The sequence below is a fragment of the Andrographis paniculata genome, unplaced genomic scaffold (assembly GCF_009805555.1).
Source record: "Andrographis paniculata isolate CXL003 unplaced genomic scaffold, ASM980555v1 Contig45END, whole genome shotgun sequence".
Lineage (NCBI taxonomy): Eukaryota > Viridiplantae > Streptophyta > Magnoliopsida > Lamiales > Acanthaceae > Andrographis > Andrographis paniculata.
This window is the reverse complement of record NW_026137579.1, coordinates 2,745,666-2,770,195: the sequence shown is the minus strand read 5'-3', so window position 1 is coordinate 2,770,195 and position 24,530 is coordinate 2,745,666. Positions and strand designations below refer to the sequence as shown.

The following is a 24,530-nucleotide window of genomic DNA, read 5'->3' as shown; positions in this document are numbered from 1 at the left end:
GGACATGGACATGGACATGGACTGGAAGTCTGAGAAAACACGATGGGATGCCTGGACGAGTCCCCCACCGCTGAACAATGCCAAACAAAACAGCAGCAAATACAACACGATCGCCATTGAAAGCACCTGCAACTTACCTTGGTTTTTACCAGAATGAATGAAAAAGAAGACAGAATAGAGTCTGGTATTTATAGACAAATGATGAATGAGATTATGGGCGATGAAAACTCCATATGAAATCTGTGCTTTTTTTCTTTTTTTTTTTTTTTGTTTCTGCATTCACTTTTTCTAATAAAACATGGGATTAATATATCTATATCTATATATATATGTATGTATATGTATGTAGAGATCGGATATTTTGGATTACTGGATAAAATTATATATTTTGAAAACTTGTAATTGTTATCGGGATTGAACTTTCACATTTTATCGTGGTAATTATTGATATATGTCATGGTGATATGCTGATAATTTACTGACTATACACGTAATCATGGAAACTTTGAAATTTGTATTGACTAAATCAAGTAACTAATTAACTGGAATCTTGGCATTTACCATATCCGATATTTCTCATAATTGTTTTTGCAATTTTACAAAATTGATTAATTTTAATAATTTTCATTAGCTTTGTAAATAACTCTCTCTCTCTATATATCTCTTTTTTATTGCCATAATATTTAGACAATATTTCATTTTTTTATATTATTACATAACACATGGATACTTTTTTGTTACTATTTATTTTAATAAAATGATTATAAATATAATATTGTCGCGTTTATATTTTTATTGAGAAGCATGCAAAATTATATAGCAAACAAATTGAAAAAAAAAAAAAACATAATAACAAGGCTAGTATGTATAGTTATAGTTATTAATGTGTATATATTTGTATTCTTTTAATGCTCTCTCCCCGTCTCAAATACCATGTCTGCTAGTAGATAATTATAAATATATTAGTGAAAATAATTATTCTATAATATAAATAATTACAAATTAATATTAAGATAACTAATTAGTTTAATTAAAATTTAAAAAAATTAAAAAAATTAATATGAGATTTAAAATTTCATCGAGAAATGATGACTGAACAGACTGAATATATAATTTATATAGGTATATATAATATCACAATTAATTTTGCACTTATATAAAACTATATGTCCATTCTAATATATAGTAGAGATTAAACATATTTGGTTTTCATTTCAAAAATAATTTTTTACTATTCAATTTGTTCTCGATAAAAAATATGTTTCATCCGTCTCACTTACTATGTCTATATTTTTTATTTTGGCATGTTTCACTTATTTTATTACTCTTTTTTTTAAAAATAAATTATATACTTTAATTTTGTTTAAATTTTTTAATTTTAATTAGACTAATTAATTAAGTAAATCTTAATCTTATTATTAATCTATAATAATTTTTATTATACGATAATTATTTTTACTAAGATATTTTTAATTATTTACTAATTATACCCCTCTTAAATTTATGTGTCTACAATAAAGTAAATCTATAGTCGAGATAGAGGAGTAATATATTCTTTCATAAAATATTAAATTGTAATAAGTATTGATCAATTCACATGCCATATTTACTTAAATTTTTCTTTTCATTTTTCTTTTAATACGAAATATTATGTTCAATAATTATTCTATTTTTAAAAAAATGCAAAATAAATTAATAATAGTGTTTCCCATTTTTTGACACACAAGAGTGAGTGACTAAAGCCATCTAATTACTGTAGTACATGAAATTTAATTATGCATGATTCAAATGAATAGTTTTATTTTATTATTAAAATATAGATATAAACATCCAAAATAATTATGCTACTTTCTTTGTGCATAATTGTATATATATATATATATATATTTTAAAAAAAAAAAAAAATTACAAAGGAAGTAGCATAATTATACTGAAAGAAAAAAAATAACAAGTACGACTTAGACTCTATATTTAGAAATTAAAATTGAATGTCACGTATATATATATATATATATATTATTGAAGTTACTTATTAAACTATGCCCACCCTTGCAGGTACCTATCCACATTGACAAGTATGTCAAACTGTAAGATATGACAAATAATATTCCACATATAAGTTTTATAAAAAGAACAAACTAAAAGAGATTAGTTTCAAAATATTCCAAAACAATAAATAAATAAATAAAGAGGATAGAAGAATATGGCAAAATAATATTCATGTACGTTACTTACACATAAATTTAAAATTGAATTATTTATCATTACAAACCAACAATCAAATTTTAGTAAACATTTAGCAAACCAATATTGTCAATCAGTAAAATCAGAGCACAATTTTTGAAATTTGCATATAAATTAGGGTTAGCGGTTGGCAGCCATTAATTCAGCCGAATTCAATTAATTAGCAGTATGATTTCGTGATAATTACTGATTAGTAGACCACTTCAAAAAGGAAATAATACTTGACATATATTCAACAGAATATTTACTATATAAAACCTCTCTTAAGAGGAAGCTTTTTAGCATTCATTATTTTAAATCAAACCATTGACTAGTCGAAATATGGCAACAAAATCTCTTCAGATCTTTAACATAAAAAAAGGAAACAAATAAAATGATCATTAACCCATGATGAATCACCACCATTAACCTTAATTGTTATGTAAGAAAAGACAACGTGTTTATCTCTTACATTATGTGCCCATTTTTAGAAGAAATTATTATTACATTATTTAATAATATTTGAATATGTTTGAAGATGAATGTAAATAGAATTGTTGGCATCAGCTTTTTGATGCCACTATGCAAAATTTTCTGATCAAGGTAAGGCAGGACAAGACAAGAAGCCCCTGCCCACCCACAAACAAAGACAACACAAAAAATTGAGACAAAATGGCAATCCATCATTTCTTGTGAAAGAGAACTCCACAAGTATCTCCATCTTGTAATTTGCCCCACCTTCCACTGTAATGAACTTTTTTCATACTGGGAATTAGTTGGACAAAAGATGGAACATCCAAAGATCTAAATAGATTGAGCCATAGGACACATATATGTGTATGTGTGTGTATATATGTCATCCCATTATAGTTTCTTTTCTCTCCATTATATTTAATGGCTTCTTTTTTTCTTGTTTGTTATATACCTACCTACCTGTAGTTTCTAGGCCATCCCTCCCTGATGAAGGCTTTTTTACAGAGGGGTGTGGAAGCAAGATAAAATATGGGCTCTCAGAATCTATGGCATATCACAACACTCCAAGAATAAAACTGCAAAATTTAATGAGGACCATTGGTAGTGGAATCATTAATCATGCTCCTACACAGAAACACATGTACACTTCTTAGTATGAAAGAGACATGGCAGAGAATACCTCATCCATAATGTATAACTATATATCTTCTTTGTAATAATTCTAGCAGGAAATCCCATCATTGCACACTTCTTAATTCATCCTTACATCATACTGTATGTCATCTACTTGGAAGGCCTACATCAAACTAATTCACAATTATGTATGTAGTTTCATTAGTTAATTGCATATATGTAGGAGCATGGTTATAATATGAAAGCCTCAGCAAAAGCATTATGACAGATTAGCCCAGAAGATGACTTGAAAAACAAAAATCTCAACTTAAAGAGTTGTCTAAAACATTAATCCATATCATTCCACTCATTGTGTCTTCAAAATAGATGTTCTTCAAGCAAAAGCATCATAATCATTGAGGTTTAACCAAAACATGTGAAAAACAAAACTTGCAACTTCAGAACAGCAATCCAACCATAACTGTGAACGGAGAACAGCAAAATGATAAATTAGAGCCTCCTTCCCCTTCTGCCACCCTTTCTGCGAGTGCTATCTGTTGGAATTGGTGTGACATCCTCTGAAAGGAAGTAAACAAAAAAGATTAATTCTATATTATATGTCTGAGAACAGGGGATTATATGGGGAAATTCAAACATAGAAGATGAATTTGCAAGCTACCTATGCGACCAATCTTCATGCCTGAACGTGCAAGGGCTCTGAGTGCAGACTGAGCACCAGGTCCTGGGGTCTTGGTTTTGTTGCCTCCGGTGGCACGCAGCTTGATATGAAGGGCATTAATACCCAATTCCTGCAAATACCATGGACTGGTTAAAACTCATAATCAAAATATAGAGAGCAATTTTGGTGGATCATATAGTAAACCTTGCATCGTTGTGAAACATCTTGAGCAGCAAGCATAGCAGCATAAGGGGATGACTCATCCCTATCAGCTTTGACCTTCATGCCACCTAAATCATAACAGAGGGCAGAATCAATTTTCTGAGGAGGAAATTATTAAACAAATGGTTGATCTCTTTAAGAATTGTAGGGAACTGGAAATCTGGTTGTCACTGAACAAGATTGACAAATGCATCCAACAAAACAAATGCCTCCCCTAGAGGAACAGGCAAGGATCTGTCTAATAAAATACTGCTTGCTCTAAAAAATTGTACTAGTAATTTCAAGAAATTAGAAGGTGCAGATGCCACAGAAACCATCAAACAAATTAGATGTTGACTACCATTTCATGTGAGTGAATGATTTGCTCTGCAGTCAAGAGAGTGGATAGACAACTTAAGGTTTGAAAGTGATTATAGGGTTTAGGGTGCAGTTATTCATGGATTTCATTGCATATTACAAAATTGATTCGATACATTAAACATGGTTGCATGCATAGTAAGAAGTATACATGCTTATCTAAGTAAATGTCAAGTAAAGTTTTTCGGAAACACTAGAAATCAGGAAATTCACAAAGAAAGTATGTTCCATTAAAAATAAATAAATAAATCAATTACTCATACCTGTAATGCGGACCATGGTTTCCCTTCCAGACAAGTCAGTCACATGCTGCGAGTAAAATGTCGGAGCAAGTCACCAATTTTTTTCAATTTGATAATATAATATATATATATATATATATGTGTGTGTGTTATTTTTATCACTTAACACTCACAATGAACGTATCATTGAAGGATGCAAATATGTGGGCCACACCAAACACAAGTTCACCATCCCTGGTGGCAGGTCCAAGAGTAACGTTCTCTTCCTTAGGCTCCCTGGTCTTTCTCCTCGACTATTCGAACAAAATGTATATAGAGTTAATACAAACTGCTAGAACTACCAATTGAACTATTACAAATAAGTTGGAAAACAATTGCTCAACGCTCCGCGTAAAATAATTGGTGGTAATCATGCAATACATTGTGACACTAAACAAGAATGTATAACCCTCATTTCCCTGAGATCAGCTAATGACAAACTACTAACGAAATTACCAAAAGTGCAGGATCAAGCTTACACACTGTACATAATATACCGCTACACCTCATTTCAAGAAATCCAAATAAAAATCCACCAATAATTTCCGTCCAAAAGACCATCTAAAGTTAACATTAAATCAGGTATGAATGTGGTGAACAACATAGCATCCATTCGAAGCAGGTGTAATTGAAGACCCAGAAAAGAAAAAGTGACGAAAACGGAATATCCAAACAAATCTAAAAATTAAAATACATACACGAATCCATCCGAACGAATACACATATAAGCAACTACAAAGCACAGCGTCATACAGATACAGAAACCGCACGAAAGAAGAATGTGCTTGAAAATGAAAATTACCATGACTTCGGATGCCGCTGCGCGTGCTCGAGACAATGCGGTGCTGCGTTCCCAAAACCCTAATTGCCGAGGCCTTGGAAAGAGTTGAATTCTTGGATATATATATATATATACGCACACACCTAGGTTTTCTAAGCTGAAGCCCAATACGAAGACATAAACTCTAAGATAATGGGCCTTTCCTAATAGTGGGCCTAATGGGCCTCAACCCTAAGAACCGTAATGGAAGTAAAAAAATAAAAATTTGACAGCTGTGGGATTTGAACCCACGCCCTTTCGGACCAGAGCCTAAATCTGGCGCCTTAGACCACTCGGCCAAACTGTCATGTTTGAGATGTAATTAATGTTTACTTTACTTATAATAATTTATAATTATGCATTATTTATTTGGATATTGCCTGAAACATAACATACTACTCCATATACTATAATGTAAGACATAGGGCAATAATTTCAATTCTCCCTGAACAATAAAATAGATTTCGAAGACGACATTGATTGAATTAAGCATAGGATGACGATGCTATTGCAACACACTTCTTTAAGGCAGCTAAGAGGCTTCTCATGATCCTTGGCTCTCCTGGAGGTACCTGGTTGTTCTTGGGGCCCTTCCTTACAGCCCGAAACATGGGACCTGAACCATCCCTGGCTGGAAACACCAAGCAGTCTATGTAAACCAGCACTTCTGGCTTGTCTTCTTCGTTCATGCTGATGAACCCAAGTCTTGCTCCTCCTCGGATTTTATCCACCTGCAATTATACATACATACATTATATATATATATATATATATGAGTGTGTGGGTGGAAGTTAGTGATGACTGATGAGTCGTCAGTTGATCAACGTACGTAATTACCTTTAATGGTGCTGGAAGTGGCAGATTAGCACCTTGGCATAGGCTGTTTCCCCACTGCAATTAGACCACCACTCACTCACACTTGGTTAGTTAGTTAGTTATAATCATACATTAATAAGCCCTAATTATATATATGTAATTGATAGTTTAGATTATACCTGAAAGAGGAGGGTTTCGAATCTAGCAAGATCGGTGTTGGAGGGCAATTTCAGGGTTCCTAAAGAAACCCCTTTTTCTGCTTCTTCTTCGTTTTCAGCAGATGGAGGAATGCCATCTGGTGATGCTGCTGCTGCTGCAGGTTTCGACAACGACACATGAAGTTTGCTGCTATTTGGAATCATTAGCAGACGACGAGTATTAGTAGTAGGGAATGGAACTACGCTACTGCGGGTTGTGAATGGTGACGATGATGATGATGATATTGAGGGCTTCTTGCATACTGTTTCTGCTGGGCGTGAATAACGTAATTTAGCATAATTGGACAGTACTTGTCCGCCGCTGCCCATGGAAGAAGAAGAAGAAGAAGAAGCCATGGGTGAATGTTAGATTGGGTGAGTAGCAGTGGCAGTAGGTGTGCATCGAATCGATTGATCGGATTATAATTTGTGTGGTGCTGCTGAGCCTGCCTGAGACTGGACAGGGAGGAGGAATTCTTGATCTTGGATGTGGATAGAGTTGTCCAAACAACTCTTGCCTCTGTGGCCCCACCTCACCTCTCCTCCTTCGATTTCAACTGTAATTTTAATTTTAATTTTAATAATATGTTTGTTTGTATGTATGTACGGGGTTTGAGCATTGACTCGCTGTCCTTTGGCTTTGATTTCGTGAAGTCGCGTTTACGAAAAAAATTAATTAATGTCTGTGGCGACAACACGCTTTCCACTGCTCATTTCTATGCGTACCTCTCTCTCTCTCTCTTAACACAATATACATACAATACAAACACGCATATTGAATCGTTTTCTTTACCAACACCAAAAAAGGAATGTTTTAATGGTTGCCTTGGCTCTCGTATTTTCAATTCATATAAGTATTTTTTTTTAAAAAAAGTTAGAGTTTCAATGACAATCTTTTACTTTTTATGTTAGATATTATATTAAATTAATATTTTACTAGTATTTTTTCTAAATTGAACTCCAGTTTTTTTTCTATGGATTTATTTGGTTTGTACTTAAATTTTTTAAAAAATAATAATAAATTTAATTGATATTTAATTATAACTTTACAAAAATGTATATACAATAGTTATCGAAATTTGTGTGAATTAAACAGAAAAAAAAATAATAATAATAAAAAAATTGAGTATAAACCAACCAAACCCTAATAGGTGTTTTCATATTACAACATGGGAATTCTAATTCTTCATCAACTTCTATATGACAGACAGCCATCGCTAGTCACTACCACTGTCTTTTGTTTTACATGGACATCCTGGGATTTGTTTGTTCAGTGTCTTGATTTAAAATTTTTATTTTGCAATTCATATTTTAATTATAATATTTATTTTTTCATTTATGAAGTAGTGCTGGATTTAAATCTAAGCATAGTGTCGGTAGGAATGGATTAAGTAATAAATTCATCAACTTTGAAGATAAGCGAGGGACGTCACGACGTATTAGGGATTTAAAATATTCATTTTATGAAATGGAATGCATTTTTATTTCAATAATTGTTACCTATCTGAATAGGAGCAAATTAAAATTTTAAATAAATAGACCTAGTTTGGGAAATAATATATATTATTTCAATAAATACATCTCACATAAATTGATTTCGAAGCAAAGTAAGTTTGTTAGTAAAATAAAATATTAAAATTTATTGCTATTACTGGAAAGTATTAGAACGACAGTAATAGAAGTGGAAATAATTAAATAGAAAAAATAATAATAATAATAATTTAATAGAAAGGCTGGAAGAAGAGAGGCGGAAGTATAGTACTAATATTATTAATTCAGACTTTTCCATTCTTCTTCTCCTTCCCCAAAAGGCAGTGGCAATTCTGCAATTGAGGTGAAACCGAGGGGCAACAATCGAGGCGTCCTGACAACATATGGCGCCGTTGTAGCAAAGAGACGGAGCACCAGGGGCTCAGTATTTGGGAGACACCAAACCTCGCTGTCGCCGCCCCTAGCCCGCCTGCCTGAATCCTTCCACTGCGTCACAGACAAGTGCCACAGGCATAGGCGCCGTCATGTGTTGCAGGTTGTAGGTGGGTGCAGCGGGGAGCATTGAGATCAATTCATAGTAAGTGGTTGTTGTTTCTAATCGGTGCTTCTTTCGTTTCTCTCTAGATTGTTTTGGGGATTTTGTGGTTTTGATATGATAGGTTTGCAGTTTCTTGAGTTGCAAGAACTGAAATTTGTTTACTGAAAGGCACTTTTGTGGGGGATATTCTGGAATTGCGGTCGCGTTACGTATTTCAGTGAATATTGCTAGGGTTTTTGGTTTTAGTTACTGGGGAATGATTAGTTGGGAAATTTATTTTGACGTCAGTTCAGGACAGATGAAGGTTTTTTTAGGTGTTTAAGCAGGTTATTCTTAAATGTTTCAAATCGATAGGTGGGCACCTGAAATCGTCATGAATAGCTAAACTTCTAATATGCCTCACAGGTTTAGAGCTGTGATAGCTTATTTCATTAGATTTTGCGTACTTCTCCTATTGTATGTTGGTATTTATTTTTGTTTAGGGGGCATCCTAAAAGTCTCCTTTTGAAATCATATTTTTTGTTTACTGTTTGGCGCGCATTCATCTTGGTACCGGATTATCTTCCCGTACTTTATGTGTTAAAATTCGAATTTATGACTCTGGTTTTCCTTTTAGAGTCCTCCCTAGTATTTTTATCTCTACAAGATGAATTTCATGAGCTTCAAGAGTTAATTTTTTTTTGGGTTGTGTTTTGTTGATATGGCAAGAATGATGCCCTCAGTTCTTAACAGTTTTAAATTTGTTACATTCCCTTATTCTGAATCAATTGGACTTAATACTGTGAGTTTTATGGGTTTATGTTTCTTATTCTTTATCACTTGATTTCAGAAACCTACTCTCTTTGTCTAATTAGATGGGTTCAGCAGAAAAGGATAGTGACAGTGAGAAAGTGGGGACCTCACAAGATGTTAATGCTTTGCTAAAAGGACCGCCGACAGCTGGAATTAGTCCCTCGGGCGAGAGCTCCCCAAAAACGAGTATTGAAGGGATTGATGCGTTATCATATGCCAACATTTTGCGCTCTAGGAACAAGTTTGTGGATGCCCTTGCGGTCTATGGGAGTGTCTTGGAGAAGGATAATGAAAATGTTGAAGCTCTAATTGGTAAAGGGATATGCTTGCAGATGCAGAACTTGGGAAGGCTTGCGTATGAGAGTTTTGCCGAAGCCATCAAACTCCAGCCTGAAAATGCATGTGCTCTGACACACTGTGGTATCCTATATAAAGATGAGGGTCGATTGGTGGAGGCAGCTGAGGTATGCTTGCACTCATTCATCCAATTTGCATATCTAACTTAATAAATGCTGTGAAAACGATTTTTCTGATTTTGTAGAAAATTTATGCATGTCTACCTTGAAATTGAACGCCTCTGAGATTGAAAACTTTAATATGGGCTGTAACGTTTTATGATGAGCCTTGTCTGCACTTATAACATCAAATACAAACTCATATGTGCCAGTTTTTTTATTTTGTTTTTTTGCTCCCGTTCGAATGCATATATTTTCACTTCTGTCTTTGAGCTGAATAAACAATATTTTTAAGTCTTATTTAGCTAAATTAAGGGAATCTAGAAAATGCATGGATTCAATAATTATTTGTATTCCATCTGAACTTATTTTTTTTGTCATACAAATATATATGTATATAATTTTCATCTCCCCCCCCCCCCCAAATAAACGTTGCTTCTATTTTCATTATTTACTTAATATGCATGAAAGTGTGAACATACATCATATGTTGGAGTTACAACTGCGTTCTGTATTTTATCCATTTGTATATCCCCATTTTGGTTGGTTGATAAAAACGGAAGCTTTGGTGTGCTGGTGTAGCTGTTCTAATTGATGATTTGTCGAGATATGTCCTACAAGCTTCATGTCATTTTATTGAGTTTGCTTTTGTGCAGATGTATCAGAAAGCTCTAAAGGCTGATCCTTCCTACAAGCTAGCATCAGAATGCTTGGCAATTGTTTTGACAGATCTGGGGACAGGCTTAAAGCTTGCTGGTAATACTCAAGACGGAATTCAGAAGTATTATGAGGCTATCAAAATAGATCCACGTTATGCTGTAATCCCATATTACCCACTTTCCAGAATTGCATATCCTGTTTAGTTCGATATGGTCAAGGTATTTGGATTTTGATGTGTCAGCATAATTTGTGCAGCCTGCTTATTATAATCTCGGCGTTGTCTATTCGGAAATGATGCAATATGACACAGCCCTTAGTTGCTACGAGAAAGCTGCAATAGAGAGGCCTATGTATGCTGAGGCATATTGCAACATGGGTGTCATCTACAAAAACCGTGGGGATTTGGAGTCTGCAATCGCTTGTTATGAAAGGTGTTTGGTCAATTATTGATATCTCATAACTCACTGCTTTGGCATATTTTCAGCCATCTGATGCATTGTGACCTGCTCACATGCAGGTGTCTAACTGTCTCTCCAAATTTTGAGATAGCCAAAAATAACATGGCTATTGCCTTGACTGACTTAGGCACAAAGGTTGGTCTTCAATTATATTTTTTTGTGGTAACTTGCCTTTACACCTTACCTTACTGCGCGCACACACACACTCATATATAGTGGAAAGTATCACATATCACAATTTGTTTCCTTACAGGTTAAATTGGAGGGCGACATAAACCAGGGCATTGCATATTATAAAAAGGCTCTCTGTTATAATTGGCACTATGCTGATGCCATGTACAACCTTGGTGTTGCTTATGGGGAAATGCTGAAGTTTGACATGGTATTTAATATAAAGACAAAATTCCTATTTGATTCTTTTATCTGAAACAACCACATAGTAGAATATTTTCTTGTGAGTGGTTCAAAGTGGATTCACTCATCTTTAATCAGTTCTTTTATTTTGCAGAGCATGTTTACCTTTTAAGTAATATTCTTCCATTTGCTACTGCTTCTTTTGCGCACTGGAATTGTCAGAGATAATTTTGTCTTTAGTGATCTCGTGGAGGAATTTTCCTGTTTCACACGCACTTTTTTACAATATTTTTTCTGTGACACCCTACTTGTGCAGGCACTTGGATTTTATTAACTTGCATTCCATTTCTATACCCATGGCTACATGTTTATTTTTCCACCTTATGACATATTTCCTTGTGCAGGCAATTGTGTTTTATGAACTCGCATTCCACTTTAATCCCCATTGTGCAGAGGCTTGCAACAATTTAGGGGTTATTTATAAGGATCGAGACAACCTTGATAAAGCAGTAGAGTGTTACCAGGTAATTTTGTAGCTTATTATATATAAATGAATTGTATTCACCATTTTTTTGCTGATAAGTTTTTTATGTATTGACAGTTAGCATTATCAATTAAGCCTAACTTTTCCCAATCGCTAAACAATCTTGGAGTGGTTTACACTGTTCAGGTGCTTATCTGTTGCTAGGCATTTAGTTTTTGCACTTACGATCTTTACAGATGTGTTTATCTTTATTTATGTACAGGGCAAAATGGATGCTGCTGCGAGCATGATAGAAAAAGCTATCGTCGCAAACCCGACGTATGCAGAAGCATATAATAACTTAGGTCTAGTCTTCTCTGTCTGTTCCCTATCTAACAAAATGTGCAATATCTTTTCGTTTCTCTAATGAATTTCTTAACTACTGCTATATGATCATTGGAGGACTTAGTATATGACATAATGCATCTTTTTGTCATCTAGGTTTTAACTTCCAGTTGATTGGGTAAAAAATCGGGAGTCCTGTGTTATAATTGCTGCTGTCAATGATTTCTGAAAAATAATTTTGTGTAGAACTTGATGAAAGGATCTTGCCTGCATATGAATGGGTGGCAGAGTTGAAGGAGTCAATATATAAATAAATTCATCTCCCTAACTTTTTTGGCATGATGGACATATCAATTGTTTATGGCTTCACGCCCATCCTTTGTGATTTAGGTGTGAAGAAAAATATGAAAAAAGAAAAAAAAAAAAAAAAAAAAAAAGAATTTCATGCCAATATAAGTATTTCCAAAGGAGGGTACCAAAGGAGTGGAACGGGGAAGGGTTGAATAACACTAGAATTGTTGAGATTGTTTTCCTCTTTAGTAACTTAAGTAAATAAATTATCTTTAAGAAGTATTATTATGAAGATTGTGTCCTTATCAAATGGTAACATAATAATGTATTCGAATCAATGGGTAGGAGTTCTGTACAGAGACGCTGGAAACATTTCTCTAGCAGTGGAAGCTTATGAGCAGTGCCTCAAAATAGATCCAGATTCTCGCAATGCAGGCCAGGTATGACATCCTTTGTGATACTTGATCTCAGTTCATCCTTTGCACTTTGAATATATTTCTACCATTGGTTAGGTAAGTGACAACTTATCTTTATAAACTTTGATTATAGAGTCACTTTCAATGTTTAGCAATTTATAGCACAGACAATTTATCTTTAGAAACTTTGATTAGAGTCACCATCAATGTTTATCTCTTTATAGCACATCTTTATAGCTCACTCTCTTCTCTCTGTTCAAACCTCAGGTTCTCATTACCCTGAATACTTTTATCTTCAGTCACTGTATTCATCAAGTACTATGCGTTTTATTGTGTGAATTGGCTGTGTGAAATATAATTCAGGTGCTATTATTACATTTGTTGCCTCAAATCATTTGTGGTAATCTAACAGTTCTCCTGGTGTTTTACACCCTTATTGCTATTATCCTCCAGTCCAATACCAGGACAGGGGATACCTGAGGTAGCAAATAAAAGTAAAATAATTGCCGCATTGTTCTTGCCCTTCATTGCTTAGTTGAGGTTTAAGTACCCAATAGTATCATTTTCTAATTGCAACACAAGGATTTTTTATTTTTATTTTTATTATTATTTTTTTATAATAATAATGATAAAACAATTATATTATTATCATTTTTGTGGGATTAGTGTGGAAAATAAGCATTTGGCTGCTTCAATTTTATATTGTACTAATATATTAAATTGGCTTGACACTTTTTTGGGTAATCCGCTCAAGTCCTGCTCTTATTTCCTTTTTGATTGAATTAAAGTGGATTCTTATGTTTACAATTTGCAGAACCGGTTGCTTGCAATGAACTACATAAATGAAGGCAATGATGATAGATTATATGAGGCTCACAGGTCAAGCTTTTGACAGTTTATACTTTTTACTTTCACCATGAACCTGGATTCTGAAGTACTTGCTTTTCAACTTTATAGTTTGTATAAAAAGTTGATATCATGCAACCAACACTGGCATGTATGTTATTTTTGTTAAGTTTAGTGTTTATGCCTTCAAGCATGCACATGTCTATCCGTTGCAGGTGGGAGTGAATCTTCTGATTTAGTTTTAAGTCGGAAAGAATTGTATATTCCGCTTTGTATTGCTGATATATAGTTTGTTATATGATAGAAGCTTGTGCATTGGATGCAATGTTGCTTAATGTTTTTAATGTATGTGTCCGTGCCTCTTCCACTCCATTGGTTCTATTTTTTTGTGTTTTTAATGCATTCACGTTATTTATAGAATAATATAGGAATAATTTATGTTTCACTGATCAATTTCATATAAGCACCTGACAAAACAAATTATATACCAGTGCCATTTTGTTTATTTATATATTTAAAGGACTGATTAGTATTAACTATTATCTTGCTTATATAGCTTCACAATTTTATTTTATTTTTTTAATTGATTACTTGACTTGGATTTCTGATTACAGGGACTGGGGCAGGCGCTTTATGAGGTTATTTCCACAATATACTTCCTGGGATAACATTAAAGATCCAGAAAGGCCACTTGTTATCGGATATGTGTCTCCTGATTATTTCATTCATTCCGTGTCATATTTCGTCGAAGCACCACTTATATATCATGACTATGCAAAGTATAAAGTGGTTGCTTACTCAGGAGTTGTGAAGGTAGAACAACAACTCAATTTATTTGTTTACTCACCATCTTGGTTTCTACCCTTATGCCAATTATATAGAAAGTGCAACCACTAATTTTACTGGAAAACATTGATGTTCGAGATTAGTTATAATCTAGTAATCTTCCTTGTGTGGCATGACAGGCAGATGCAAAAACTAATAGATTTAGAGATAGAGTCTTGAAGAGTGGTGGAATTTGGAGGGACATTTATGGTATTGACGAGAAAAAAGTGGCAAGTATGGTAAGGGAAGATAAAATTGATATCTTGGTGGAACTTACCGGTCATACTGCAAACAACAAATTGGGAATGATGGCTTGTCGGCCTGCTCCTGTCCAGGTATTTCTTACATAAAAATACGCTTTCTAAATGTGTTAAATGCATTTCTTCTAGCAGTACCATATGCATTTACAAAAATGTGTGGGTGTGTGTTTGTGTGTATTTATGTATGTATGTTAGAGGGAAGACCTCCTATTCTTTAGAGTTGGAGTTTTAAATGCTTAGCCAAATTGAATTAGGTTCTTTACATTGGCGAGGCCCTATTTTGTGGTTGCTTGAAAGTTTTTTCGTATTACAATTTGTATAGAGTGGAACCTGTTGAGCAGGTGATCTTTTTAAATGTACCTGTATGTAAATATTTCTAGGCCTACAGAATACTTATATTTTCAGGTTTGCCTTTACCATAAAATTTAACTGAACAATCAAGGACGGAAGAGCTCACCACTTTTGATAGTTTTTGGACCATCCATGATGACAAGCAACATGTACTTATGTTTTTACGGGTTGATGTTTAATGTATTGGCTTTGTAGGTGACATGGATTGGTTATCCAAATACAACTGGTTTACCTACCATTGATTATAGGATATCTGATGCATTGGCAGACCCCTCTGATTCAAAACAGAAGTAACCATTTTTTGGTTCTTCATTTTATTTATTTCTTTCTATCTTCATAATAAATGTTTGATCCTGCTTTAGATGAAGTTAAGCTTATATAATACTTTCTGTTGTTAAACAGGCACGTCGAGGAGTTGATTCGTTTACCGGATTCATTTCTGTGCTACAGTCCTTCACCAGAAGCAGGGTCAGTGTCTCCAGCACCTGCCCTAACTAATGGCTTCATCACATTTGGTAGCTTCAACAATCTGGCCAAGGTATTTAGAATATTAAATGTAGTTAATTGTTGGCTGAGGCAAAGATTCTTTGTGCATGCCCAAATTATCTAAGTTTTAGCTCTGTATTTTGGCGTCATAAGTCTTGTTATCTAATTGTTTTCATGGTAAAATTTTCAACCAATCAGATAACGCAGAAAGTGTTGCGGGTCTGGGCAAAGATTTTATGTGCAGTTCCAAATTCACGGCTTATTGTCAAGTGTAAGCCTTTTTGCTGTGATAGTGTGAGGCAACAATTCCTCTCGACACTTGAGAAATTAGGATTGGAACCACTTCGTGTTGATCTTCTGCCTCTGATTCTTCTCAATCATGATCATATGCAAGCATATTCTCTGATGGACATAAGGTAAATTGATTTTATGTTTCAATATGATTCTTGGATGATTCTTCCCTTAACTTTTAGTGTGGTTGAAAATTTTGATAAATAGTAACTTTGTGCTGATTTGCCTCTAAGCATCAAATATGCCATCTGTAGTTAGTTCTGAGAAAGGTGGTGATACAAGTCTTTTTCATTTTCATGGCATCATGAAAAAACTTATCTGATTAGCTCTAGCTTCTACACCTGACACTGGACTTATCTTTTATAAATATTATTGTCATACTTCATCTTTTAACTGCAAAAAACCATTCTGGAAGAAGCTTGATCATACTAGCCAAATCTACAACTCTTGTGACAGTAATTATTCTCAATCACTAGATTTTTGAACATGCTTTACAAGGCTGCTCTTTGTATTTGTAGCTTGGATACTTTTCCTTATGCTGGGACAACTACCACTTGTGAATCTCTATACATGGGAGTCCCATGTGTCACAATGGGAGGTTCGGTACATGCTCACAATGTTGGTGTCAGTCTCCTCAAAACAGTTGGTATGTAGTTTCTATCTTTTCCATCTGGGAGAGTGAATTCTGATCACTGTTCAATGACATTTCAAATAGGTTAAATTTCTGAAAATCCAAATAATTGCATTATTGCATACTATTAAAATTTTCGGCCTACAGTAGTATCTGCTTAGAGAGAAAAAACCTATGCATATGCAGACAAGTTTGAACTTTGATTGTAAGATACGTGAATATGTTATCCATGCATCAAAGGCAGGAACCAAGAATGTAGAACTATGTTGTACCCTACAAGATGTGATTGAAAATGTGGCCACAATTTGCTTAAGTGATCACAAGATCAACTAAACCTAGACATATAGGATAGCAGAATGCACTCTAAGTCTGTAACGTAGGTATATTGGTCACCTAGCTGATGAAGTGGTGGTTGATGTTTGAGTGGAAGATACTATAATTTACTTGGGTGGCTTGATCCCTTTGTCCCATGTCCGCGCAACTATCATGCCACAGAGACTGGATATATTGATGATATGTGGTAGCTCCATCAGGATAACCGTAGACTTGCAGCTGCAAGAAACAAGAGTGTCAGAAGACCTTGCCCTGCAGGGTTAGTGAATACTTTGTTCTGTAGAGAGATATAACTTAAAAAAGGAAGAGTAAGGTCATAGAAGCAGATAGAGACCTCTTAAATGCAACTAAAGAACACCATGAATAGGATATAGCTCAGAGAGAAAACAAATAGCTCATAATGACAGTAGAAGTTCAATCTGATATGGAGTGCTAGAAGCAGTTAAGTAACCAGAATGGTCTCATCTCTTATTCCATTACATCTTTTGGCCAGAAGAACCAAGGAGGACCATTGCCAATTCCACCTTCTTAGGTAGGAGCAATGTCAATATTTTCTATGTTGACATTTTTGCCAACATCTTTTGTGGATGCAAAAATGTTGAATATTTTATATTTCTCTTATAAGATACTTGGCAATCCTTTTTTCTGTGTTAAAGTTACTAGCATGTATGTACGTTGTTCACACATAATTTTGCCGAAGATTTTTTGGTGTTAGGACAAGTAGAGACCGTCTATAATACTTCTTTCTTTTTCTTTTTCTTTCTTTTTTTCAATATTTTTTTCAATATACTGTGTTGCATGGCTGGATTTTGACCACATCTGAAATCTGTTTATGGCGAATGTACATACAGGATTGAACAATTTGGTTGCCAACAACGAAGAAGAATATGTGGAGCTAGCCCTGAAGTTGGCCTCTGATGTGAATGCCCTCTCAGACTTAAGAATGAAACTGCGAGATCTCATGCTCAAATCTCCCCTGTGTGATGGATCTAAATTCACTCGCAATCTGGAATCAACATACAGGAGTATGTGGCGGCGGTATTGTAATGGTGATGTGCCATCCTCGAGGACCATGGATCAACTACAGCAGCAGCAGGGCACAGCAGAATTGGTTGTGAGAGTTGCTGAACCCAGTATGATAACTACTACTAGAGATGGCTCCAACGGAGGACCAATCATTGCCAATGGATTTAACCCCGGGCAATCATCCTCGTCAAATACTTTTCAAGGAGAAGAAAATGGATCCCTGTCGAATCAAACTGCTAGCAGCTCAGGCAAGTTGAGTTGAGGTTCCTTCACTGCTTAAGTTAACGCCTATTAACCGTTGTACCATACCGCATATTTGAAAGGCTCTAAATGCTAGATTGCAAACCACTAGGGGTTTGGTGGCATTATTGGCATATTTGGGGTGATATTATTATGTATTGGATGATCCTATATATACCATTTAGGGAGCATGCAAATATGCAATATGTATTTTGATGAAGATATCAAATCTAGCTCAGAAACATGGGATGGTAGCAGTATGGGCTTGTATTAGTACACTTTTTTATTTTTTTTTTAGCAACATTACCCCCCTTTGGCTGGGGTGTATTGGGTTTTGGCAACATAAAGGTTGAATGAAAGTCTATTAATAGTGGAAACATGAAACAGTTGTGGACTTTCATCATCATCGTCCAATCATTCCTCTGTATTTCTTCTTTCAGCTTAAATATGGTGAAATGGGGCGAAGGAAGATTTGCATCTGGTGTGGATTAGGTCTTTCATCAGCCAAGTGGCCACTTCTTAATTTTCTCATCCATGCAAGATTATTTATGTTACCTGAATGGATTAGGTTCTTAAGGATTCTTGTTTGACTTCTGCAATGTCATCAACCTCTCTATCACACAGAGAGTTCCATCATATTCAAATCCAACAAGACTTGCACTGCATTACCCATCTGCCCCAACATGATCTAAAATACAAATGACAACTAACTCTTCTTGCTCCACCATCTCAACTTTTTATTGTTCATAATCCCAAACTATATATATATCAATCATATATGTATTGAATGCTTTCGCTATTCAAAATCCCACCTCCAACACAAACGCCCAATCCAGCAAAAATGCTTACCCAAATTGATTAGCTTTTGTATGTTTCTTTATCCTAACATGGAAAGAAGCCATTCGGATTTGGATTTGGGCAATGTTGAAGTTGCAGAAACCAGCAGAGATAGGAACGGCAAAGCGCCCCTTCTGGGCGGAGTCGAGAATAGTCCGGCGGCAGAGGCCGGCGTAGGGTGCAAAAGGCGCGTCGCCATATCCGACCTCATCTTCAGGATCAGCGCCGCCGCTGCAGCCTTAACCGCCACCATCATCATGGGATCGGCACAGCAAACTCTCCCCTTCTTCACTCAACTCCTCCAGTTCGTAGCCAGTTATGACGATCTCCCTACTTCCTCGTCCGTCTTAATTCCACACCATCTCTGTTTAATCTTTCCTATGCTCCTGAATTACCCCCTGCTATCTTTCTTCAATTCCGCAGGTACTTCGTCATAGCTCTGTCGTTAGTTACAGGCTACCTTGTGCTCTCCGTCCCTTTCTCCGTTGTCTGCATAGCTCGACCTCAGGTGGCAGGGCCGAGGTTTCTTCTAATCGTCTTCGACACTGTAAGATACTGAATAATTGCTTCCCCTACCCGGAATGTGCATCCATAATTGATTAATTAGGGTTGCGTTCGTTGCAGGTGTCACTGGCATTTGCTGCTTCGGCAGCCGCTTCGTCGGCGGCGATAGTTTACCTGGCTCACAACGGGAACTCGGCAGCCAATTGGCTGACGATATGCCGACAATTCTCCGATTTCTGCCAGAAGATCAGCGGGGGTGTGGTGGCGTCGCTCATCGCGGTGGCTCTGCTCGTTCTCCTACTGGCCTCCTCCGCCATCGCCTTAAAGATACATAGTTGAACGACGTCGTATACCTCTATAACAGAATATTATTATTATTATTATTATTATTATTATTTTCTAAAATTACGTTTCAATTAACATATAGATTAGCAATTTATTTTTGTAGTTAACCTTGTTAATTTGTAATATTCAGTATTTACAAAATTATCACATGAGTATTACTTATTTATATAAGACTGAATGAGCAATTAACCTTTTAATATACGCGTAGTTAACAATTCCCCAATAGCGTCTTCATCGCTCTGTAGTTCACAAAATAACAATGGCGGCCATGAGAGAACTGTCGAGGTCCATCTCCAAATTGCGGCCGTTTCCATCCATAATTCCGGCACTCTTCATTTCTTACAGAGGAATGGCTTCGAAGCTCTTCCTTGGAGGTATAGCCACAAAATTTTAATTTTTTTAAAATAAAATTGGACGTTTCTCAATTTGCTACCGTCTCCCTCGATTGTCTGCGCAGTTTTGATGTTGTCTGGGTTATGCGGAGAGTTTATGATATATTTTTCTGATAATTTGTTGTTAACTTGAGTGAGGGACGTATCTTTATGCGATTCTGGAATTCGTTAGGGTTTTAGCAATTACATACTTATCGAAACTATGAAGTGGTTTCTGTATTATCTTCAAACAGCCCTCACGCCACTAATGGTAGCGATGGAATGATACCTAACAAAGCACCCATTTTCGCGATCACCTGTTCGTCTGGAAACTTAACTGCTGAGTGCACCTCCAAGTAGATTGCAATTTTTTTTAACTTGGTTTATAATGAAAACCTAATTCAGCAGGAAAGGTGCCATCATATCCTGCTTATAGTTTTTGGATGTTGCTGCTAGTAGCCTAGTACTACTTACAGATAATATTGGTATTCACCAATGTGTTTGGCTACATGATTCAGCCAGAGGAATGTTCTTACTACCATTTCAGGTTGTGCTGACGATTAGTTTCTTGTTTGAAAACAATTCGGGTCTTCGGTGTTGTAGTCGTGGTAGGGAGTGGGAATGATTGGTGAGGTGAGGGCTAGCGATTTATGGCCGTGAGCTGATTGATACCTCTCTTTCTATGCAAATTAAGATCCAACTTTTGCAGGGCTTTCATGTTATACTACAGAACAGGGTTTATCGGAAGCATTTTCCCGGTATGGCGAAGTGACAGAAGGTGTGTGTATCTTCTTTCTTTCATTTGTCGATGTTACTAATTCGGCATTAGTTTGGCTGCCTATGGGGATCATCAGTCTCTGTTCATTTCTGCAGTATCAGTTGTGATGGATCGGGTCTCTGATCGATCAAAGGGTTTCGGATTTCTTAGTTATGCAACCGAAGAGGAAGCTGAGAAAGCAATTGCAGAAATGAATGGGAAGGTTTGCTCTGTGCTTCTTCCTTTCCTCATTGCCCCATCCATAGATCTCCATCTCCTGACTGTACCTTATTTTGTTGCACTGCATTTTGCAGCAACTCAATGGACGCACCATTTTTGTGGATTATGCAAAGCCCAGATCGCGTCGAGGTGCTGCCCAGCAACAATAATTCACTTGTTGATTTATAATGTAAGAATAACTATATGGATTTTTTTAATTTCAGTTTTAGAATAGAAAAAATGTCTAGTGCTTCATTCCTAATTGAAGTGAAAATGACACTTCTCTGTAAAATGCAGCACTTTAGTAGAATTAAATTCACACCAACCTGTCTTTAATTATTTATGAGCAAAAAGGATCACCCCATAGCATGGCAATATTTCCTATTATGTAATGAATATTTTATTATTAAGAATCAAGAAACCAATCACACAGAATCTCTCACATGTCTTGCATTTTATTTAGAAAGCCCGCCAAAATGCGTGTAACCACGTTTTGTGGTAATAATTTTTAAATAGTTTATGTATATACATATATATATATATATATATACATGCCATTTCGTTGTATCATTAATTACAATACTGAATTCTAACACGTTTAATTAATTAATTGTTTGTCTTGCTTGATGCTTGCTATGTGCACAAAAGAAAACACCAAATTGCGACAAAAGTGGATAGCCCAAATGCCACGCAAAACATGTCTAATGCCTCTTCCGTTCTAACCATCCTTTCTTTCCTTTGTCTCTTAGTTTCAAGGAACTGGTTGTACCTGCGCTTCGCTAGTTGTACCTTGTTCTTTCCAGTGCCCCTTTTGCCCTCCAATGCCCTATGTAAAAAGACAAGACTGTCCTTGCCGTTCAACCGCGTTCCATCCATCTCCTCCATTTCTAAGTTGACTTCCCTCACCTGCATCTCCCCGCCCTCAGACCCTCCGCACGTGACCACCGCCGCGCACTGCACGTGACGGGAGATGATCGCGGCGTAGCGCACCTGCACATCGCCGGTGAGCCAGTGGCGGTGCACGGCGACGGGACTGTGGGACGAGAGGTTCACCGCCCGCCGTCCGATGGGATCGATTAGAATCCAGCTCAGCGTCATGCAATCCATCATCTCCTTGCAGGATTGGTCTCCCTGGGGGTGCTTCATCGGCGTGAGCACCAGGTCCTTGGGGTCCAGAAGGTCGATCCTGAAGGGGGAGCACCGGAACCACCCGGTGACGGTTTCCGTCTCCTGAACCTTCGAGAAAATCAGCTTATCCCCGTGGAAAATATCGACGGCTGAGATTAATTCTGGCGGCGGTGGAGACGAACACTGGTTTCCGACGTCTTCGTCGTCCGCCGGAATCCTGAAGGCGTGAGAAAAGAAGGCGCGAGCTCCGCCGTTGGGGAATGCAGAGACGAATTCGGAAAGTCGCCGCAAACTCGTGGATGGCCACGTGGCGCGGCAGACGGTGGCCCAAAGGTCTTCCTCCGACGAAAGCCGCCGGAGATCGGTTGAGCAGCAGGCGGCGGACGCTAGGGCTGTACCGTCCAATCGAGTGAGTACGTGAGACTTGACAATGTCTGGATGTAAGGCGGACAGGTCGGTGGCGGTGGCTCCGCCGTCGTCCGCCGTCTCCGTCGCAGACGTCATGATCCTATCGAGTTTGTTACTGTAAATTAAGAAATTGTTGTGATAGCGTCGATCATCGTCATCGTCGTTTCGTAGTGATTGGGTTTATATAGGCAGCGCAGGATTAATTAAATGAACATCATCTGAATTTACATAAATACCCTCTTATGGATGTTCATAGGCAAGGGTAATTTGGTAGTTTTCCATGGCATTGTAAGAATAGGAAGGTCTCGTGATACAATCATTCATTCGAGATGACGTGCGGCATGGTAATGGGATAATATATAGAGTGTATAATTTATTACAAATCTTTTGTTAATTATTTTTTTTGAAATAATATTTATTTTTCGATTAAGCACTCCGATCCATCTTATGCTTGTTATTTATTTTTCATTCAATTTCAATATTTAAAAAGAATTATTGCTCATCACCCGTGTACCTTATCTTATCCCATAATTTTACATTATTAAAAAGATAAGGATTAATAAATTAATTAGAATAGACAAGTGACACAACCATTTACATCTTAGTTACGTTTGAACTAATTTGTGTCCGGACATTATAATCAATTCGATGCTTTATTTTGTTTCCTTATGCCTCAATATTATATATATATATATATATATTTATATAGACATGATTGTATTAATTCGTAAAGAAATTCAAATGTAGGATTAAAATTAGCTTTGAAAGTCTAGTGCTACTGGTTATGAATTTTCATAAAGTAACAATAATGTAAAAAGTTACTGTAACGAAAACCTGATGATTAAACAAACCGCTCATGATACGTTGACTTTAATAAGTCAACAGTGAATATTATGTCAGGACATTTCTAGTGTGAAAAATAGGATGTTAGGCAATAACTACGACCAAAAGTGAAATGACCAGGCCAACCCAAACCAACCCACTCACGCCGATTTTATTTTATTTTATTTTATTTATAATTACATTATTTTATTTCCAATATTATTATTATTAGTTGTTATGCATCCTATTATTCAATAATTCTGTTAACATTCAGTAGACACTTTTTTACTTTTTTATTTTTTGGGTGATGGCATTCTAAAGTTTTAAGGTATTGGTTGTTGAATGTTCAATGATTCGGCATATATTAAATTAATAATGTGAGCGGCCGATAACGTATTGTCTTGGTCATGTTCATGAAATCATAGTATATTATACTTTATGAAATATATATTATATTTATATTAACACATATGGTCGAATATGTATACTATTTTTTTATTTATAAATATATATTAATTTGATCCAATCAAGACAGTAGTGAAAATATAGTAATGCGTATTATTTTTTAACAAAAACAAGAGTTGATTTTTCTTAGTTATATTATAGGAAATGAAACCGGAGAGTTGAGATTCTACATAATCAAGAGATGATTGTATAGGTGATATATTATCTGGTAGAATTTATAAATAATTATTAGGCATAAGTAAAAATGAAATAAATTAATGGGTTGTACGAACAAACTATTAATTGCTTTGTAGGCCCAAATTAGAAGATTAATCTTCAATGGGCTGAACTGAACTAAACTAAACTCATCTGTTTTCAAGATTCAACCACCAATAAATTCATACTTTTTAGAATAACGAATAAAATGGACAAAATTAAAACCAACGGCATACATATAATTTA

The 24,530-nt window shown here is 35.8% G+C and overlaps 6 protein-coding genes and 1 non-coding gene across 9 annotated transcripts; 3 read left to right on the top strand and 4 right to left on the bottom strand.

Moving 5' to 3' along the window:
• Nucleotides 1-3,612: 3,612 nt before the first annotated feature.
• Nucleotides 3,613-5,773, bottom strand: LOC127252194 (40S ribosomal protein S14). The gene is made up of 6 exons (XM_051276269.1): nucleotides 5,651-5,773; nucleotides 4,983-5,102; nucleotides 4,831-4,876; nucleotides 4,193-4,278; nucleotides 3,989-4,118; nucleotides 3,613-3,887 (listed from the first exon to the last, which is right to left on the bottom strand). Exons 1-6 carry the CDS (start codon nucleotides 5,651-5,653, stop codon nucleotides 3,820-3,822), a joined length of 453 nt encoding a protein of 150 aa, XP_051132226.1. The 5' UTR covers nucleotides 5,654-5,773; the 3' UTR covers nucleotides 3,613-3,819.
• Nucleotides 5,774-5,895: 122 nt separating this feature from the next.
• TRNAL-UAG (transfer RNA leucine (anticodon UAG)) lies at nucleotides 5,896-5,975 on the bottom strand. Its single transcript has one exon. It is a non-coding gene; the product is annotated as a tRNA-Leu (tRNA).
• Nucleotides 5,976-6,049: 74 nt separating this feature from the next.
• LOC127251435 (uncharacterized) lies at nucleotides 6,050-7,188 on the bottom strand. The gene is made up of 3 exons (XM_051275119.1): nucleotides 6,664-7,188; nucleotides 6,506-6,559; nucleotides 6,050-6,399 (listed from the first exon to the last, which is right to left on the bottom strand). Exons 1-3 carry the CDS (start codon nucleotides 7,036-7,038, stop codon nucleotides 6,154-6,156), a joined length of 675 nt encoding a protein of 224 aa, XP_051131076.1. The 5' UTR covers nucleotides 7,039-7,188; the 3' UTR covers nucleotides 6,050-6,153.
• Nucleotides 7,189-8,466: 1,278 nt separating this feature from the next.
• Nucleotides 8,467-18,633, top strand: LOC127252089 (probable UDP-N-acetylglucosamine--peptide N-acetylglucosaminyltransferase SPINDLY). 2 transcript variants are annotated; one of them, XM_051276107.1, is made up of 18 exons: nucleotides 8,467-8,749; nucleotides 9,565-9,966; nucleotides 10,614-10,775; nucleotides 10,873-11,048; nucleotides 11,135-11,210; nucleotides 11,329-11,457; nucleotides 11,834-11,953; nucleotides 12,031-12,099; nucleotides 12,176-12,257; nucleotides 12,874-12,968; nucleotides 13,759-13,823; nucleotides 14,405-14,603; nucleotides 14,756-14,950; nucleotides 15,422-15,516; nucleotides 15,629-15,764; nucleotides 15,911-16,128; nucleotides 16,522-16,649; nucleotides 17,819-18,633. In XM_051276107.1, exons 2-18 carry the CDS (start codon nucleotides 9,565-9,567, stop codon nucleotides 18,253-18,255), a joined length of 2,784 nt encoding a protein of 927 aa, XP_051132064.1. In that variant the 5' UTR covers nucleotides 8,467-8,749; the 3' UTR covers nucleotides 18,256-18,633. The 2 variants fall into 2 exon arrangements, with proteins under 2 accessions (XP_051132064.1, XP_051132063.1); XM_051276106.1 differs by having other exon boundaries at nucleotides 9,540-9,966.
• A 418-nt stretch (nucleotides 18,634-19,051) lies between these two features.
• Nucleotides 19,052-20,068, top strand: LOC127252091 (casparian strip membrane protein 1-like). Its single transcript, XM_051276109.1, has 3 exons — nucleotides 19,052-19,410; nucleotides 19,494-19,617; nucleotides 19,695-20,068. The coding sequence occupies exons 1-3, from the start codon at nucleotides 19,103-19,105 to the stop codon at nucleotides 19,911-19,913; spliced, it is 651 nt and encodes a 216-aa protein (XP_051132066.1). The 5' UTR covers nucleotides 19,052-19,102; the 3' UTR covers nucleotides 19,914-20,068.
• Nucleotides 20,069-20,098: 30 nt separating this feature from the next.
• On the top strand, nucleotides 20,099-22,147 carry LOC127252092 (small RNA-binding protein 11, chloroplastic-like). 2 transcript variants are annotated; one of them, XM_051276111.1, is made up of 5 exons: nucleotides 20,099-20,293; nucleotides 21,000-21,068; nucleotides 21,164-21,270; nucleotides 21,362-21,456; nucleotides 22,016-22,147. In XM_051276111.1, exons 1-4 carry the CDS (start codon nucleotides 20,179-20,181, stop codon nucleotides 21,434-21,436), a joined length of 366 nt encoding a protein of 121 aa, XP_051132068.1. In that variant the 5' UTR covers nucleotides 20,099-20,178; the 3' UTR covers nucleotides 21,437-21,456; nucleotides 22,016-22,147. The 2 variants fall into 2 exon arrangements, with proteins under 2 accessions (XP_051132068.1, XP_051132067.1); XM_051276110.1 differs by lacking the exon at nucleotides 22,016-22,147 and having other exon boundaries at nucleotides 20,102-20,293; nucleotides 21,362-21,643.
• On the bottom strand, nucleotides 21,717-22,898 carry LOC127252090 (probable F-box protein At2g36090). Its single transcript, XM_051276108.1, has one exon. It carries the CDS (start codon nucleotides 22,896-22,898, stop codon nucleotides 21,900-21,902), a length of 999 nt encoding a protein of 332 aa, XP_051132065.1. The 3' UTR covers nucleotides 21,717-21,899.
• Between the last annotated feature and the right edge of the window lie 1,632 nt (nucleotides 22,899-24,530).

Coding starts and splice junctions, on each gene's coding strand:
- LOC127252091 (XM_051276109.1), top strand. CDS start 19,103: ATGTTTCTTTATCCTAACATGGAAAGAAGCCATTCGGATTTGGATTTG. Junction 19,411..19,493: donor GACGATCTCCCTACTTCCTC/GTCCGTCTTAAT, acceptor TCAATTCCGCAG/GTACTTCGTCATAGCTCTGT. Junction 19,618..19,694: donor TTCTAATCGTCTTCGACACT/GTAAGATACTGA, acceptor CGTTCGTTGCAG/GTGTCACTGGCATTTGCTGC.
- LOC127252089 (XM_051276107.1), top strand. CDS start 9,565: ATGGGTTCAGCAGAAAAGGATAGTGACAGTGAGAAAGTGGGGACCTCA. Junction 11,458..11,833: donor AAATGCTGAAGTTTGACATG/GTATTTAATATA, acceptor TTCCTTGTGCAG/GCAATTGTGTTTTATGAACT. Junction 15,765..15,910: donor GCTTCAACAATCTGGCCAAG/GTATTTAGAATA, acceptor TCAACCAATCAG/ATAACGCAGAAAGTGTTGCG.
- LOC127252194 (XM_051276269.1), bottom strand. Junction 4,877..4,982: donor CCTTCAATGATACGTTCATT/GTGAGTGTTAAG, acceptor TTTTACTCGCAG/CATGTGACTGACTTGTCTGG. Junction 4,119..4,192: donor ATGTTTCACAACGATGCAAG/GTTTACTATATG, acceptor TGGTATTTGCAG/GAATTGGGTATTAATGCCCT.
- LOC127252090 (XM_051276108.1), bottom strand. CDS start 22,898: ATGACGTCTGCGACGGAGACGGCGGACGACGGCGGAGCCACCGCCACC.
- LOC127251435 (XM_051275119.1), bottom strand. CDS start 7,038: ATGGCTTCTTCTTCTTCTTCTTCTTCCATGGGCAGCGGCGGACAAGTA. Junction 6,560..6,663: donor TCGAAACCCTCCTCTTTCAG/GTATAATCTAAA, acceptor GTCTAATTGCAG/TGGGGAAACAGCCTATGCCA. Junction 6,400..6,505: donor CACTTCCAGCACCATTAAAG/GTAATTACGTAC, acceptor GTATAATTGCAG/GTGGATAAAATCCGAGGAGG.
- LOC127252092 (XM_051276111.1), top strand. CDS start 20,179: ATGGCGGCCATGAGAGAACTGTCGAGGTCCATCTCCAAATTGCGGCCG. Junction 21,069..21,163: donor GTATGGCGAAGTGACAGAAG/GTGTGTGTATCT, acceptor TCATTTCTGCAG/TATCAGTTGTGATGGATCGG. Junction 21,271..21,361: donor TTGCAGAAATGAATGGGAAG/GTTTGCTCTGTG, acceptor TGCATTTTGCAG/CAACTCAATGGACGCACCAT.